Below are 17,597 nucleotides of genomic sequence, written 5' to 3'. Positions count from 1 at the left end.
TTCTGGCCTTTTCACATACGAATGTGCTTATGAATATGCAATTCGTGACCTGGCTTTTCTCATTTACTGTCAAAGGTCCCTTACAACTTTATTAAGACCTTCTGAAGCCCCCAAATCCCTTAATGCCGCTGCATTAGCCTAGCGGGATGTTAGTCACCTGTGCTTGGTGCTCACAAGCCAAGAACGAGGAAACCACCTTTCACTTCATAATTAGAGTAAAGATGCTGCAATGTCACCTCCACACGATGAGCACAGGGAGTGAGGTAGATAGTGCCCTGTCAGCCCAGCCAGTGAACTTCTTCCAGGGCCTGGGAATGACTAGGATCTCTGCAAAGGACAGGGATGAGCAGGATAATGCCCCTGCTTTCAGCCCTCCCCTTCCAGCAGGGAAGGCTGCGACCGGATGTCCAGCCCTCCAGGATTTGACTGACGGGTGAGGGGATATTGCTGACCAAAGTGGTGGCAGGGTCCCCTTGCAGAAGGTCAAAGTGTTCCAAAAGAAGACGCCCCAAACAACTTAGTGGCTGTCGCAGCTCTGCCTCGGTTTGGCCCCATTTTCCCTTAAATGGTAGGAAAAGAGAAGCATGGTGGGATATTTGGGGTGTCTGGGAAGGTGGGATGTAGTTTAGGCTCTGCAGCGCAAACACAGCTGCTGCTGTGCCTGATTGCTCAACTCGTCTCCATTTTTTGGCCCCTCACCCACATGGTAAAAAGTCCTGGTGGCCCCTCGTACACCAGCCGAGTGACCAGGAGTCCCACTAGGCAGAGCTGCAGCAGGAGGCGGGGCAGGGAGGGCAGATTTTGTACCTGAATGTCCTCACCCGGAGCTGTTGGTGCAGCCGCCTTAAGGCATGGGAGAGTGGGGTGGAGCCGAGAGCCGGACCGGGAGCTCAGCAGCTAGTCTGCCGAGGAGAAAGGGCTCCAGGAACATCCAGGCCTGTGCAGGGGTCTGTTAGGGTTGGCCCAACTTTATCTGGCTCGGCCCACCTGTCCTTCAATCCCAGAACCTCCAAGCTCTTCAGATCTAGCCATGCCCTTGCCCACTGTGGCCGTTTTGCAGATGGGAAAACTAAGTCTTGAGGAGGTGAATGGACTTTCCCAAAGTTACACGATCAGTACGTGGCAGAGTCCCTTAGAATTCAGGTGGTCCAGCCCCACAGCCTGCGCCTTTCGTTGTGACCTCACTGGAGACTGAGAGAGAGGCAGCCCTAAAACAAAATGACGGGAAGATTTATGCGAAGAGCATGGTCCCGTCTGTTCACAAAAGAACAATACGATACAAACACCTCTACTTTGGAAAGTGATTCTCTCCCAAAGACCTAGCACCAGCTTTTCATGTCTTGTCGTTTGCTCTCACAGGCTCTCCTGAGGGGAGCGAGTGTATGCACTCACGCGCGTGTGCATACACTGTCCCTGTCGTCTTCAGCTGGCCTCTGAGCTTCCTGTTTTCTCACCACATGTGGGAAGGGGCTTCTCCTCCTAGTTGGTCAGGACTTAGAAAAGGAAGCTCATTAGTTTGGGTTGAGGATGAAGACCCAGTCACACATGACTTGGGTGACTGTCCAGGCGGACAAAGCCAAGAGACCGGTCTCCTGACTTCCCGCCCGCTGTCTGCTATCTGCACAGTATGGGCTGGATTCTGCTCCCACAGAGCCCCAGGCCCTTCTGGATGGGGGTAAAAGGGAAGGAGGGACTGGGGGTGGGGGGAGGCATCTCCTTCCCATGACACTCTCCCGGCTCTGCCCTCTCCTCTCTTGGGATCAAGATACAACTTAACTACTCCTGACAGCACTATTTTTAGCGGTCCTCTGGCTGTCAGCTCTGGGACATGTGTTCCCTGGAGCTTTCCCGCCCTGCTGTCACTCTCAGGAGGAGGAAGGGGGGCTGGGAGGCAGCCTACCCGGGTCCCTGTCCTAGCACACTTCCCCTAACGAGTCGACGGTGCGTGATGGTGAAAAGCTTGGTGTTTCAAAGCTCTGGTTCAAATCCCAACAACCTCAGTTTACCGTGAGAACTTGGGTAGCTTGCTTAGTTCCTCTCCGCCTCAGTTTCCCCTTCACACATGTAAAGCACTTAGCGCTGGCTTGGCCTAGCCCTGGACAGGTGCTAGCTTTCAGCCCCAGTCACTTCTGGGGGCCCTCTCCGAGACTGACCTCGCAGCCGAGGGCAGGTTGTGAAGGGCGTGCTTTGGAAGAGTGGAGTTACCCTGGAACCTCCCCCTACGAGGTGGGGGGGGGGGGTCTGCCTTCACAGGTCCCCTCCAGCTGGCAGGGCCACAGCCTCAAAGCAGCTCTCTTTAGTCCTTTCAGACATCATCAGATATTTCAACCCTTCTGTTCTGAGGCCTTTGTGCGCCCCTGGGAAGACAGTGGTGGCCCACACTGGTGCTCAGTAAGTCCCGTTTCTGGCTTCCCCTGGGACTGTGTACTCCTTCCTGTCTGTCCTGGGCATCTGGATGGGTTGGGGTGGGGGGGTGGGTGCTGGCAAAGTCCAAGAGGCTTAGAAATAAAGGTTTGTATTAAATCAGAGTCAAAATGTGTCTCCCGCATGGATTTCAGTCTGCCTGATGGGCCTAATTTTAAAAATCAGGTCAGTGTCTGCCCTGCAAAAGCCAGGGGTGGTGCAGTGTGGCCTTGGGCTCTGAGGCTGGCACTTGCGCTGGGGCCAGGGGCAAGCCTCCAGCCCTCAACAAAGCTCTGTTGGACTCACTTTCCTCTCTGCTCGCTCCCTCTCTGCAGAGACTTACGGGTAGAGGCGGAAGGACTGGTGCGGAGCATGAGGGAGAACCAGGTGAGGTCCCAACTGACTCTGAGGTCGGGGCTGCCCGTGTCTGCTCCGAGGCTGTCAGACCAAACACACCGGGCAGGCGTGACCCCACTGCCACTGTGCCCTGAACACAGCAACCAGTGTGGCCTGGGTTCCCCAAAGATGCCCTTCCTGTGGCAATTCTCTGGAGTCCGTTAAAACACAGGGCTTCTTCTTACGTCCGCAATGTGGTCCTGCTAAAAGTCAGCAGATGAAAATGACTTCCCACCCAGGAAGGTACTTGAGAGCTTGGCTTCCAGAGGGAGACACTTTGTGAATCCTGACTTCTCAGCCTGTTGGCTGTGTGACATTGGGTAAGGCCCTTGACCTCGCTAAGCCTCAGTTTCTACGTATATGAGATGGGGGTAATAAAAGAGGCTACCGGACAGGCTTAGGGAGGATTAAATGGGGCAGCAGAGGTGCCTGGCACGGAGGCATTGCTCCAATGAAAGCCTGTAGTTGCCAATGACATTGAGGTGATGACTGCTGTTATTTTCATATTCATTTTAGGACTTAGGTGGAGGTCATGTAACCTACATGCTGGGGTCTTGGGCAGTGTGCCCGGTGGCCTCGGGCTCTGAGACTGGCACGTGTGCTGGGGCAAGCTTCTGATCCTCAACAAACCCATTCTTCCAGCAGTTCAGATGCTCTTTACTCATAGGAGTTTGTAATAAGCATCCCCAAATGTTTTGTGGCCTCCTTACAGGCAAGTACCAGGTCAAGGCAAGCCTTGCCACCAAGCTAGCTGTAACCAGCACTGAGCTTGGACTGCTGGAACCAAGGGAAGATGCTATCTGGGCCAGCCATGACTTCATTACAGAGTTCGGGGATTAAAGCTAGGTCATTTCAGGTTCTATGAGAACAGTGACGAGTGCAGGAGCTATGCTATTAAGTGTTTCCCCTACTGGGAGAATTCCAGAATTTCTAGAATACTCATAACATTCTGGAGAATGGCTAGAAGATCCTGAACCTAATCCCATAATTTTACAGATGAAGAAACTGAATTCCTAAGGAGTCATGGGACCTGCCCAAGTTCACACAGCTAGCTAAGCTAAAATCTAAAGTGCAGCCTGGGTGACAGTCTAAGGTTTCTCAAGCGCACCGCGTTGCCTCTTAAAAAACAAAATGAAAGTTTATTTTTTTTGTTCTGCAACTAATACACGTTCATTATAGAAAAATCAGAAAACACAGCTAAACAAAAAGAATATTAAAACCATTCTTCAACCTGATACCCCGAGATAATTGCTGTTAACAACTTGATGTATATTCCCTTCTGTATTTTTTCTAAGTATATATTTTATTAAACAGGGATGTTACTAGATGTAGCTACTTGTTATAACCTGTTTTTCTCAATGTAATATTTCCCATGACGATAATTACATTTCCGGCGTTGTCTTAACAGCTACATCTTATGAGCGTTCCGCAATTTATACAGCAATCCCCTATTTTAGACATTTATGTTGTTGCCAGTTTTTCATGCTTATAAACAAGTCTTCATCATTGCAGCTAAATCTTTCATGTATCCTTGTTTCCTTAAAATATATGTTGGGAAGTGGAATTATTAGATCAAGAGGTATTCCCTTAAAAAATAGTTCTTGATGCATTTTGCCAAATTGCCTTCTAGAGCGTTTATACAACTTTAGATTCCTCCCATGTACTTCTTCGTTGGAAAAAAATGCATAAATATGATTTTATGGGTGTGGCTAATGAAATTGACAGATTTGAAAAGGAAAAAGTTCTCTTAATGCCATGTCTTACCACTCTCTCCTTTTATGCTCTTGTTCTTTTTCTTTCTTTCTTTTTTTTTTTTTTTCCAGCAACTTGACTTTCAAAATGACTGGAAGCTCATCAATGTGTTCTTCAGTAACACAAGCCAGGGTCACCTCTGTCCCTTCGCCCAACAGGTAAACCACGGGCTGGGAGGCAGAGGGTTGCAGGTGCAGGGGTAGGGGCAGCCAGAATGACCTTAAACCTGCCTGGTCTACACCTGTCAGGTGGAGCCTGATGGCAGCTATTTCAGAACTTGGACAACAGACAGATAAATAAATGGGTGTTAGATATCTAAGGGCTCAAGAGCCATCTCTAGGGACAGTGTTTTTAATGTACCATCTTTCATATCAAGGAAAGGAAAGTGAGGTGTAGAGAGGCTGAGTTAATAATCATTCTGCAACTAAGGAAAATCCACTTCCTAGTGAAAAATCATTTGCTTCTTGTAGCTCTTCTTGTATTTAGTGCTGAATTTGGGAAGAAAAGCAGGATATGTGTGTTCTTGTCGCCTGTTGGCCCATGGGCTCTAGTTATAAGGGGAAGCTAGTATTTCTGTAGGAAGACTGCAACTTCCAGGCTCTTTGGCATTCCTGGAAACCAGACATGAAACGTGTGCCTGCGTTTATTTATGTAGGTGACTATGACTTAAGTCTTTACTGGAGGTTAGTCCTGGTTAGGATCGGTTGAAAGTATAAGGGGTGGCTTAGATGCCCAGGTTATGGTGACGTAAATGGCACACAGACTCTTCCTCAGGAGCCTGAAGGCGCATAAGCCACCTATGGCAGACCAGTTATCTGCCCACTGTGCATTCAGCCCCATCCAGGGCCCCCACCAGGCCACGGCACAGGCATGGGCGAGTGAAGTTTCTTGAGGTCCTGTCCTCTTTCCTGTGCTCCTCTCCCACAACATATGCTCTTGCCTTCCTCCGAATGCCCCATGCTCCCACTTATTCTTGCCCCACCATCCACCCTCCCGCCTTCCATTACTGATGTCGAGCCCTTGGAGAATGCCGAGGGAGGCCCACCTTCCCTAACCAGCTTTTGTGGAACAATATTCCTACAGATCTCCTGGGTGTGTAGCATATAGATCTTGAACCTTTATATTTCTACTTTACTCTGTTTTCTCCAATGCCAAGTGAAACTTACATGCCCTGTTTATTCTCTGCTTCCCCTTTTGGTCATTATACACACCAACATTTATTCATGAATTCATGCATTCATGCGGTGAAGTGCTCAAACAAGCATTTAGACATTGTTGAATTCCTCTGCATATCCATCCATCCATCCATCCATCCATCCATCCATCAGTTATCTATTCATCCGTAAATTCATCCTCTTTTCTTCCATGCAGGTATGTGCTATTGTATTCATAACGAGTTTGTTTATGCTAGCATTTGTTTTTTTTTTTAATGTTTGAATGCATTCATTGATGCTCACACTCATTCATGATTCCTTCCATACACTTTATTTCCTATTCAAGCATTATGGATTATTGTATTCTTTCATGTATTTATGCCTTTAAGCATTCTTGCCTACACAAGGCATTTCTGTATACACATATCCATTATGCCTTATTTACTTTTATTTTTAGTTATACAAACAAAGCACAAACGCTTTTGCCTTAAAAACAAAACTAACACATTAAAATCAAAGCTAAAATACCGTTTTGCCACCACCTTGACTAAGGAGTGTCTAAAGCAGGGTTTGACATAGGGGTCAAACCATGCAGGGATCCCTGCGTACCCTAGGGAAGAGGGATGCCCTGAACGTGGTCCAGATAGGCAGCAAGGACCTTTCTAGGCAGTACCCGAGACTCTTCGGAAGGGAAAGTGTGATGCTGACTGTCATGCTCAGGGAGAGACTCCCTTAGACTATAAGAAATGGACAAAAGGCTTTATTGCTGCCTACGGTGACAGAGCGGGCTGAACCAGCCTTGAGAGGACACTTTTGCGTCAAAGCAGGGATGTGGGGTAGGAGCTGCCCTTTCTCGCTGTTCCAGCCAGAGTGATTGGCAGCTGTCTCCAGAGTCCCTGCCTGTGTCCCCGCAGGAGACAGAACAGCGACTTGGCCTTCCATGTCTTCCTGTCTGAGCCACGTCGCCTCAGGGGACAGCTGGTTTGCAGGCTGCTTAGGAGTTTGTCTTGTCGCAAAATTTATCATTAGTTATTTTTTTCACCCTGAAAAGGTAAACCAGGGTTGATTTTTGAGGTCTTGTCATTTGTTTATATATTTTCATTACAAAGAATTGGGTGGGGTAGGAGGTGTCTTTAAATACTCAGTAATAGAAGTTGGCTCGGATTCTCTCCCTGAGCCCTTTCTCCCTGGGGGCCCATGTGGCAGGGGGAGGTCTGATAAAAGTGTGCCGTGCAGAAGTTTTGAGGCCCATCTGGGTCCTTAAATCCAGCGGTAATTGTGTTCCTCCTTTGGACCTGATTTTCTTCAGATGAAAGTGATTCTTAAACTTAAAGGGGGGGGGCGGGGAAGGGGCACTGTGGTGGCTCACTGGGTTAAGCATCTGACTCTTGATTTCGGCTCAGGTCATGGTCTCACAGTTTGAGTTCAAGCCCTGCATCAGGCTCTCTGCTGACAGCACAGGGCCTGCTTGGGATGGTCTCTCGGTCCTCTTTCACTCATTCTTTCTCTCTCTCTCTCTCTCTTAAAATAAATAAATAAACTTAAAAAAATAAAAGGGATTCCATCAGTCTTTGTGAATAAGTCTGGTTTCCCCTCCCTCCTTGAGAGTTTTGGAAGGGCCCTGACCTTGGTTTGCCCTTCCCTGACACGGAACTTCCCATTTTAGAGAGTCTGGTTTTTCTTGGTGGATGATGGGTTGGGGAAGTCAGAGAATGGGCAAAAACCTGGGACCAGACTTCCTCCCAGAGGCTGATGGAAGAAGTTGTATCTGAAGAAAATCGGGTCCAAAGGGGGAACACCATTATTCCTGGATTTAAGGACTCCGATAGGGGGTGGGGAGAGAAAGAGGCAGGCCAGCAGGAGCCTGCACATACTTGGCCCCCTGGGCCCATCCCCACCTGCCCTTAGCACGCTTCTCCTCTCCCAGCACAGGCACGCAGCAGGAGGTCTGCTCAAGCTAGCTGGAGTGCTGGACTACCTGCACCAGGAGGTGAGACTACAGCTCCCCGGGACCACGGGCCCTGAGTTTCCCTTCCCCAAAGACTCCTCGGGCAGCCGGCAGGAAGTTGCTCTTCCAAGGGCTGATGGGGCAGGTTCCGGCTTATTCTCCAGTGGCCTCCACTGAGACAGGGAAAGTGGCCTCAGAAGGGAGGCCAAGACCCAGGGGAAAAGCAAAGTGGAGAAGCCAGTCTTCTTGCCTTTTCAGAAAAACCCGGGTCAGGTATGTAGCTCTTCACAATCCAAGAAGAGTTCTGAGCAAGACTTCTGGAAGAAGAAGGGATAGAGCACTGGGGTCTCAGTGGCCCTCCTCTTTCCTAAGGCCTCTGAGTCTGAGGCAGTGACAGCCCAAGGGCCTTCCCTTTCCGGCCTGACCATGATGAGCAGGGGAGCTCTGTGGCTCTCACCCCAACCCTATGATCCCCGGGGAGGCGGCTTTTCTGTCAGGATTACAGTCCCGCTGCCACCAAGGTCCTACTCCCCTGTTGACACTGTGGTGGGGCGGTGTTCTGCCCCCCCCCCAGGGGATGGTGAATGACACCTTTCCACGGTGGCAGTGCCGGCAGCTTTGGAGAGACCCCAACCAAGCACGTCCCAGAGGAGGTACTTAACCAAGGAGAGGCCTGCCGTGTTCAACCACACACCAAACAGGCTCAAACCAAGGGTTCAAGGGCAGCAATGGTGGTGACCTTGCAAATGCTCACCTTCTCCCTCGTATCCTCCTAGGTCCCCAAAGCGTTTGTGAACCTGGTGGATCTCTCTGAGGCTCTGGTAGTTTCTCACTGGCACCAAGGGACTCAGCTCAGGTAAAAAGGGAAGTGAAATGAAACCAGCATTTTGTTGATTGGCTGCCGTGTGTCAGGCACAGCACAGGGCACTTCGTGTCCCTCAGTCCTATGAGAACGACCCTACCCTTCGTCCTCCCCGACGTGTGCCTCCTCCTCTTCCACCTGTAAGACTTCCAACTTTTCCTTCCGTACTCCCTAAGCAACTTCCAGGGTCCCCCCACCGGCTCCCTTCTTCCCCCATGGACAGCATGAATAGCCAACATCACAACCACGCTCTCATCTCTGGCTTGTTTTAACCGGCAGCCTCGCAGAAGAGCCCTGCAGATACTCAGGGGAGACCTTGAAGCTTTCCGAGGTTGTGACACAGTGGTCCTATCAGGTGAGCCCACCCTCAGACACTGGCTGTTGGCCCACAGGGACAGGTGATCCCGGAGGAGAACGGGGGTGGTAGGAACAAGGAGGGAGCAAACTTGCTCATGTCGAACTTCTTCCATAAATTCAGGACTAAGAGTCAGGGACCAAAGAGAGCTACCCTTCCTTCACTTTCTGGCCATACTTCGGTACTCTCTTGAGCAGAGTGGGGACTAACTACTGGTGGGGGGCGGGGGCGGTGGTGGAACCTAAAGTAAAAGATCAAGGGGTGTCTGGGTGGCTCAGTCAGTCAGGTGTCTGACTCTTGGTTTCAGCTCAGGTCGTGATCTCATGGTTCATGCGTTCATGAGTTCAGCCCGTGTCGGGCTCTGAGCTGACAGCACGGAGCCTGCTTGGGATTCTGTCTCTCCCTCTCTCTCTGCCCCTCCCCCACTCACACTCTCTCTCAAAATAAATAAAGTTAGAAAAAAAAAAGATCAAGGAGAATTTTGCAGATTCATTCTGAAATGCTTTTGGTTGTCATCACCACTTGTACCACACGTCCCTGGCTGGTGAGCTGGTGGTGCCCAGGGTGGGCTTGCTCCCCAGACCACAACCCATGGGCAAGTCAGGATTCCTAATGATGAGCATTCTGGTTTAGAGAAGAGACCCAAGGGAGCGTGGATGGCTCAGTGGGTGCCATCATCCCTTCCAGCAAACAGCTCAAAGCACAAGTTCCTCCTGATGCGTGTTAACACGATGATTTAAAAAAAAATTTTTTTTTTAAGTTTACTTATTGTGAGAGGGTGGGGAGGGGCAGAGAGAGAGAGAGGGGGGAGAGAGAGAATTCCTAAGCAGGCTCCTCACTGTCGGCACAGAGCCCGAAGTTGGGCTCAAACTCCCAAACCGTGAGATCGTGACCTGAGCCGAAACCAAGAGTTGGACGCTTCACCGACTGAGCCCCCCAGGCGCCTCTAACATGATGGTTTTTATTTAAGAAGAAAGCCCTATATGAAGTTATATATGGCACTTCTCACTTTGGAAACGACAATTTTGGAGTGGTCAATAGCACATCCCTCCACGGAACCCCGCCCTTGAGAGCGTGGGGGCCCCAGCTCGTGCTGGGCTGGGGTGCACTTCACGATCACCCAGAGAATATACTTCAGGTTCATCTCTGGTATTACGTGATGCTGAGGCTTCAGAGGAAAACGAAACCCTGATGTAGTTCATCAAAGGGCCCCAAAGTGTGAGACCAGGGGGAGCTTCCAAAAAGCATGTCATTCAGAACCGCACAGAGGGGCGATTCTGACCCGGGGACCTGCTCCGAACTCCCTGGTGGGAGGATGGGGCAGCCTGGCCTTGCCGGGACTCAGGTGGCACACTTCTCTGCTCCCTCCTTCAGGAGAGCTGGGACCGTCTCCTGGCCTCCAGCAAGTACAACAAGGAGGAGTCCTTCGCAGTGGTTTTCCAGCCTTTCTTCTACCAGACCCTACCCTCGGTGAGTGAGGGCGGCTGCGAGGAGGTGGGACCAGCGCTCCCCCCGCCCCTCTCCCCTCCACAGAAGCCGGGCTTCCAAGCCCAGCATGTGCCGGGGGAGAAATGCCGCGGTACCCTCTTCTACTTTCTTGGCGGTTTTGCCACGGGGTTGGGTGGCCCCATGAGGCGGGTTCTTAGAGGCACAACAGCCCAAAGGTAGAGCATGGACTCTACCGGCCAGACAGGTCCTGACTCTGGAATGGGCCAGCTGTGTGACCTCGGGTGAGTTGTTTGCACCCTGTGTGCCTTGGCTCTTCATCTGCGGGTTCAGGGCCATTACTAATATCCTCTCCTTCTAGGGTGATTGTCAGGATTGCTTGAATAAATACACATATGGAGCCTAGAGCGGCACCTGTGTCTGGGAAGCCCTCGGCTCCTCCGAGCTCTTGTGACCATTCGGGATAGAATTTTCAGGGCAGAACACCACGTTCCTCCCTCTGCACACCCTACACCCATCCCTGGAAGGGAGGGGACTTGGAGTTGCCCCCACCCTTCCCCCAGGTCACTGGGCAAATGCCTCTTGCCCCCCCCCCCCCACCGGGGCTGCCCGGACCATGAGCACCATGGTGGGTTCATGCACGCTCAGCAAGGTCTCTGAGGCCTTAGCATCTGGGATGGTCCCTCCCTCCAGGCTCCTGGATCCTGCCTGTTGGAGTCCCTGTGCCCCCTCTAGGGCTTCAGGGTTGTCCAGATAGTGGTTGGAAATGAGGAGGAGGAGTATTCATTCCCATCCCCCACCCCCACTCAGAACACACATGATTCACTTCCCTGTCACCTGCTCCTTCTGCCGTGTAGCGCCATAAGCACAACCTGATGATAGGGAAGAGCAGCCAGACCCTCGACCTGCCCCTGCAGACCCTCACCTCTGAGCCTGACCTCAGACAGGGTCCTTTAAGTGCCCACCAGTAATGGTGGCACTTGGGGCTGAGAGAGAGTCTGGCGGGCCACGCCATCTCTGCCAGGGAGGCTCAAAGTGTGTAGTGGGCCACCCCATCCTAAGGGGCAAAAGCAGGTTCTTACTTGGTTCCGTTTCAGGGGGAACAACCACTCCAGGATCCCAGCACAGTCGCCTTGAATCTCTGGAGCAGCATGGTGAGTGGCTGGGGGTCGCGTGGGGGGAGGGGGGGGGCTGCCGTGCCAGCTGGGCTTTGCACACAGGAAGAGAGGCAGGACCTCCACCACCACACCGACTGTGCCCCCTGCTCGGACAGAGGGGCTCCGGGTTGCCCGCAGGACCCCAGACGATGACTCTGAGCCACCAGGGGCCCTGTGCGCACCTGCTGACAGCCCAGGTCTGACCTCCTGGGAGTTTCACCTTCCCATCCGGGGCTGGGCTACCGCGGTCCTGTTCTTCGCAGAGGCACGGGCATCTCCTCCGCGTCTGCACAGGCCACTTTGCTTGTGGATTGGGCTCACATAGTAGTTCCAGCCCAGGTTTCCCTCACCATCGTGTGGCTCAAAGGCACAGGGTGGTGGCTGTGATGAGCGTGGACTGTGAATGAAGAAGACCTGGCTTCTGTTCCTAATTCCACCCTTCATGAGCCGTGTGAATACAAGGTCTCAGCTCCCGTTCTGCAAAACCCTTTTCATAACCCCTGACGCAACACGTGTCCTGTGCACGGCTTATTCCTGGCCCTACTGGCCCTCAGTGAGGACTCACCACGCGTTGGCCCTTCTTACTATACCTGTGACAGGCTTTCCCCAGACTACGAAAGTCCCCCAGGGCCAGCTGGGCTCAGTCAGTGGGTGGGATAGAACCTCAAAACTGTGAACGTTTCCAGGGCACTGGACGGAGACCTGACTTTGTCATTTTTTCTCCATCGAAGTTGCCCTATTTTTAGAATTCTAGTGATGGGAACTTGGTTGTCTTTGTTCTTGGTTAGGAAACTTCTCTCCCTTTCCTCAGTTGGTTTGCTGTGCTAAGACCGTGAGCCACTGCATTCATTAGCCCACACACAGGTACACGTTAGCCAGGAGCAAGGAGAGTAGGCAAGGTCCCCAGATGGCCCATGGCAAGGAACTCACACTCTCCTTTGGAGAAGGCAATGATTTCTTTTCTGATTTCTTTGAATAAAGATCCTTTAGTGGGCCTGACCCTTGGGCAGGATATTTCTCCCAGGAAACCACTTTGCTGCCCATCTCCTGTGAAGGGCAGAGAATAGGAATGTGACCCTTCCTGCAGGAGCTAAGCCCCCTCCAACCTCTCTCTGGGGGAGAAGGACTGATTCCAGCTCAGCCAAACCTCCTCCTCCTTCTATGTCCGCTTTCCCCCAAGCAACACAAGGGCACCTACAACATGCCCCACCCTAGGCTGGGTCCTAGGAGGATACAGGACACACACCAGATGACCTCTGCCCTCATAGAACCTAGGGTGTAGCTGGAAAGGTCAGGCAACCCAGAAGAACAAGAGTGAACTTGACCTCAGCCAGCAGTGATGTGCTGGACTGTGTACCCAACAACGATAGGAGCGAGAGGTCAGGAGGATCCCATGGGGACAGGATTCCAAATGGCTTTGTAAGGTGTGTCGGAGGAGGTCAGGGTGGGCATTCCCAGGCAAAAAGACTTTTCTGAGCAAAGGGCATGGAGAAAAGAAGAGCCAATGCACTGGCAAGGGGCAGTATGCGGCTGGTCTGATAAGAGAGGAAACCTGAGGATAAGGAGGCCCTGAGAAGGAATAATGTACCCTGAATGCCAGAAAGAACAGATCCAGGGAAAGGCTCCTCTCCCTCCTCTCCCCTCCCTCCCCTCCCTGCCCCCCCTCCCCTTCCTCCCCTCCCTCCCCTACACACACTTCCTCCCTCTCTTCCCTCTCCTTCTCCCTCTCTACCCCCTCACCTTGCTATTGGTCGTCATTGGTGGCAGGGGCAACAGTGACAATCTTTGCCTTTATTGAGCCTGAGTGTCATCCTGCACATTGACACAGGCACCCGGCACCACAGTGTCCTACAACCCACTTGAGGGTGAGGATAAGGATGAGGCCGAGCAGGCCCACAGATGGGAACAGACTCAAGGCCAAAGGACCATGACATAGTAGGTGTCACAAGGGCTCCGAAGAGGAGGAGGCAGCTTTCCTGGGTGGGCAGTTACCCCCACTCAGTCCTGTCCAACCAACCCCCAGTTATTTCCCAATGAGAGTTCTCGAGGTCTGGGCAGCCAGGCCAGCAGAGAAAGAGGGGCTTCCCTGGATGTGTCACTCTCCTGGCTTCCTCATGGGTGACGTGCCAGACCATCCGTGGCTCCCAGAGTGAGCAGAGCTGCGAGAGTGAGTGGACAGCTCCTGCAGGCACGGGTTAGTGCATAAGAAATGAGGAATCGACCAGGTCTGGGCAAAAGTACTGGGTAAAAAGCCAGAAACCCTGAGTTCCGGTTACACCTGTGTCTTTGGTTATAGCGTGAGGCGAATCGTGTGGTCTTTCTAGGCCTCTCTTTTCCCTCCTTGCCAGAGGTGTGTGATGACCCTCAGTGAGCCTCAGAGGCCTTTAGCAGCACGCACGAGTGGTTCACCCTTGGGTTCACTCTTGGGTTCACTCTTGTGTCTTCCTAGGGACACAAGGAGGGCAGGCGTGTCTCTGCCTTTATCTCCTTGAGTCTCTGCTGTGTTGGGTTTGAGACCACAGAGATGAAAGCCAGATAGGTCTATCCAAGGCCACGTTCACAGACACAGAGGGTCTGGAATGAGGGCCACTCTCATATGTGGGGAGCAGAGAGGGTCCAACATAATCGCTGTGACCACAGGGGCCCAAGTTCCACCACTTTTCTTCCCCACGATGCCCCCAGACACCACAGTGGGGGTGGCTGTGCAGGCCAGCCCCACTCTGTTCTCCCTGGCCAGGCCCCAGGGTCCACGTAAGCTCTGAGTGAGGGCTAGCAAAGGGAAAGTTGCAGACACCTGCAAGAGAGCAGCCCCACTTCTGAAACACTCCTGAAACCGCCCTAGCATAACGTGCCCCCAGACTGCCGCTGAGCTCCTGACACAAAGCTGGGGGATTTTGTGAAGACATAATTCATTCCCTTGGTCCCTTCTGCCCCCATCACCGCCTCCTCAGTAATTTCTGACGATTCTTATGCAACACGAGTTCTGAAGAAACCCACCTTTGGGGAACTGGATCCTTCCAGCAATCACAGACCCCCACTGCATGCCAAGCCCTGAAATTCCCTCAGGAATTGCTCAGCTGAGGGGAATTCTCCTGGGAGAGAATTTCTAAGGTCATCCCTCCCACATTCCAGTTAATCCCAGTGTGGCAGGGAGGCTGTGGAGAAGAGATGTGGGTGATTCCAGGACTGAGGTGTGGAGCGAGAGCACAGAGACCAGCCCCCACTGTCCCTGGAGTGCATGTGAACTTGTACACGGGCACAGGGTGGCAGGCGGAGGGACAGTGGGAGGGGATGTTTGGCCTGGCCGCCTCATTCTCCATGCTGCCTGAGCACAGAGGAAGGTAGAGGGTCCAAGCAGGTGTAAAGGGCATTAGAGGAGTGGGAAGGATGTAGGAGACTGATAAAGAGACATTTGAGGAAAGGCTCTTAAAGGAAAGTGTTTATTCAAGCCTATGAATTTCCTCTCTTTAAGGTCCTTAGAAAACGGGCTCTGCTATATCCATTCTACCAGAATTATTAAAGTGTGGCTCTCTCAGAGCTTCTTTCCAGACTCTCTTATTGATTACATTCTTGAGAGATTGGAGAAGGGAAGAAGGCAGGCCAGATTGACACCGGGTCACTGAACACTCCCTTTCAGAGCAACCTTGAACATTGTGGGCGGGACCTCCCATTTCCAGGAGTGCCCACCATCAGAATAAATCTGAAAGAAGGTAGGGACCCCAGTTCCTCCTCCAGCCTCCGAGCTAAAAGGTTGCCACCCTTTTTCCAAAAGGTCAATTACACCCTCTTATCTGACTTTGTCCATTTGGGTGAAGAGCTAATCCCAAGAAGGGTAAAGTTCTTTCCCTGGTTCTTGTTTATGGCGAGATGCTGGGATAAGATATTGCTGAAGAATCTAAAATCCTCGTGGAGGATGGTGGAGCCTGTGACTGAGCCAGACAGAGCGCCCCATCCCATAGCCTCTTGCCTCTTGTCAAGTCATTGGAAGGGAGGTGAGGGACAAAGGTACCCAAGAGTCTAGTACCTGTGGGCAGTAGGGCTGACCGTGAACATGAGGTTCCCAAATGGGAGAAAATAGCAGTGCAAAAGGAAATGTGTCTTCTCTCGAAGCTGTGGTATCTTTCAAGAGTTTATGTATCATAAGCATTTAAAGATAATGAAAGGAACTTTTTAAAAATGTTTATTTTGAGAGAGAGAGAGAGAGAGAGAGAGACAGAGCACACATGAGCCTGAGAGGGGGAGAGAATCCCAAGCAGGCTCCATGCTGTCGGCACAGAGACCAACGTGGGGCTCGATTTCATAAACCATGAGATTGTGACCGGAGCCAAAATCAAGAGTTGGTGGTGGCTCAACTGACTAGGCCACCCAGGAGCCCCAACAAAAGGAACTTAAAAAAGAAAGCCTTCCCCCCACTGAATTCTTCAACTGCCTTCACTTTCCCGTGTGCCCTTGAGCGTGTTCACATCGGTTTATCACCTGCTGGGGCCCCTGCTGACACACGCACACTATTTGATGGCGCTGTTCCACCGGCTCCGGTTATCATTTAAGTAGTTGCCTAGATCAGCACTGAGCCCACCATTGCTCATTGCCGAACCGCTAGATGTTCAAGTTGTTTGGGAGTGGGGGCTGGGCTGTGCCCCACGTCTGTTCCTCTGATTAAAGACCTAGGACTTGAGCCAGAAGCCATAGCTCGTCTCACTCACGGCCACGTAAGCAGTGTTCAGGTAACAGAGGCTCTTCCTGCCTCCTGGACGCGGGCTTACATGCCACGGGAAGGGGAGCCGAGGGGAGAGGGTGCATGCTTTACACAAGAGCCAAGGGTTTGTCCTTCCTTCCCACCCCTGCTCTCCTCTCGGAGGGAAGTTTCGTCAGCACTGGGGTCCCAGTCCCAGCTCAGCCTGTCTGGCATTCCATGCCTCTCTCTGTAACATCAGGAGGGGTGGGCTGGGCATCACTGAATCCTCCCGTGCCCTGGGCCTCACCCGGGGCTTGCACTGGGACCTCCTGGAGGGCTTGTTCAAATGCACGGCACTGGACCCCACCCCAAGGTTTCTGACTTGAGTAGGTCTGGGTTGGGCCTGGAGATTTGCATTTCTAATGTGTCCCCAGGTGATGCTGGTGCCGCCAGCTGGCCCAGGGTCACACTCTGAGAGATGCTGGGCAAATGAGTCTCTGTCATTGGCACCCCAGGATGCGGCCACCTATGCAAGACTTCTCTGTTCTAAAGATCACCTCCTTTTCCAGATGGAGCCAGCAGGACAGAAAGATGAGCCATTCAGTGCACGAGAGGGAAGTCCGGTGAAATGTCCCTCTCAGGTAGGCCAGAACTGGGGACGGGAGGGAATCCCTTGCTGAGTTGGAGACCGAGATGGGGCCACGAAGAAGTGGGCTTTGCTGTGAAGTGGGGTCTTCCCTGGATGAGACATTAGCCCCATCAGAGGCTTGGGTTGGCTCTTCGAGGCTGGGCACAGCTTTGCACACCTGACACGCTGAAGGTTTACACCGGCGGGTCAGGAGAGCCGTGTCCACAGCACTGAGGCCCCTTCCACACCTGTGGAGGGCCTAGGACCAAAGCCACAGCTTACCTGGTCCCAAATGTGAGGATGAGCATCTTGAATAACACGCCCGACATGTAGTAGGCATAGAATTAGTGCTGCTGAGTAAATGAATGAGAAAAGGAACACTGAACATAAATCACTAGAATTCTTTTTATCATTTAATGTGAGTCCGGTTTTGGGCTTTCTTACTGAACTGGTAAGTTTGTTGTTGTTGTTTTTTGGGGGTTTTCTGTTTTTTGTTTTTGTTTTGTTTTTGTTTTTTTTACTGGGCTGTAGGAATTAGATCATTTGCCCTGTTTCCCTCTTTGCCTTGGCTGCCAGGAAGCTTAAAATTCAGTTCCCTTTCTGTGGAAATGTATGTACTTTGCCTGGTAGCATGAAACTCCAGTACAAGCAGGAGATGCTGACTGTGGCAAAGGGGACATTTCAAAGCATTAGTGAGCCCTCTCAGAGAACTAACGAGCAGCACGGAGAAAAAAAGCCAGATGATGGTTTTCTCATCATTTCAAGGATGCTATGAGCGTTCCAAACTGACCAAAGGCATTGCTGTGTGAGAAAGCCTGGTG

The 17,597-nt window shown here is 51.9% G+C and overlaps 1 protein-coding gene across 5 annotated transcripts in view; it reads left to right on the top strand.

Annotated features, from left to right (window-relative positions):
• The window catches only part of PLB1 (phospholipase B1), a 142,137-nt gene that overhangs the window by 49,181 nt on the left and 75,359 nt on the right, over nt 1–17,597 (top strand). For 3 of the 5 annotated variants that reach the window (XM_015064251.3, XM_053201067.1, XM_053201069.1), the window contains 9 exons: nt 2,301–2,391; nt 2,739–2,790; nt 4,623–4,709; nt 7,633–7,695; nt 8,430–8,509; nt 8,795–8,870; nt 10,245–10,340; nt 11,414–11,470; nt 16,718–16,789. In XM_015064251.3, the coding sequence (XP_014919737.3) occupies nt 2,301–2,391; nt 2,739–2,790; nt 4,623–4,709; nt 7,633–7,695; nt 8,430–8,509; nt 8,795–8,870; nt 10,245–10,340; nt 11,414–11,470; nt 16,718–16,789 (674 nt within the window). The remainder of the gene's footprint in view (nt 1–2,300; nt 2,392–2,738; nt 2,791–4,622; nt 4,710–7,632; nt 7,696–8,429; nt 8,510–8,794; nt 8,871–10,244; nt 10,341–11,413; nt 11,471–16,717; nt 16,790–17,597) is intronic. The other 2 variants (XM_027033458.2, XM_053201068.1) reach the window with 1 other exon arrangement.

This window comes from Acinonyx jubatus, chromosome A3 (genome assembly GCF_027475565.1).
Source record: "Acinonyx jubatus isolate Ajub_Pintada_27869175 chromosome A3, VMU_Ajub_asm_v1.0, whole genome shotgun sequence".
Taxonomy (NCBI): domain Eukaryota; kingdom Metazoa; phylum Chordata; class Mammalia; order Carnivora; family Felidae; genus Acinonyx; species Acinonyx jubatus.
Note: the sequence above shows the minus strand (reverse complement) of the source record. Positions and strands in the feature narration are given on the sequence as shown.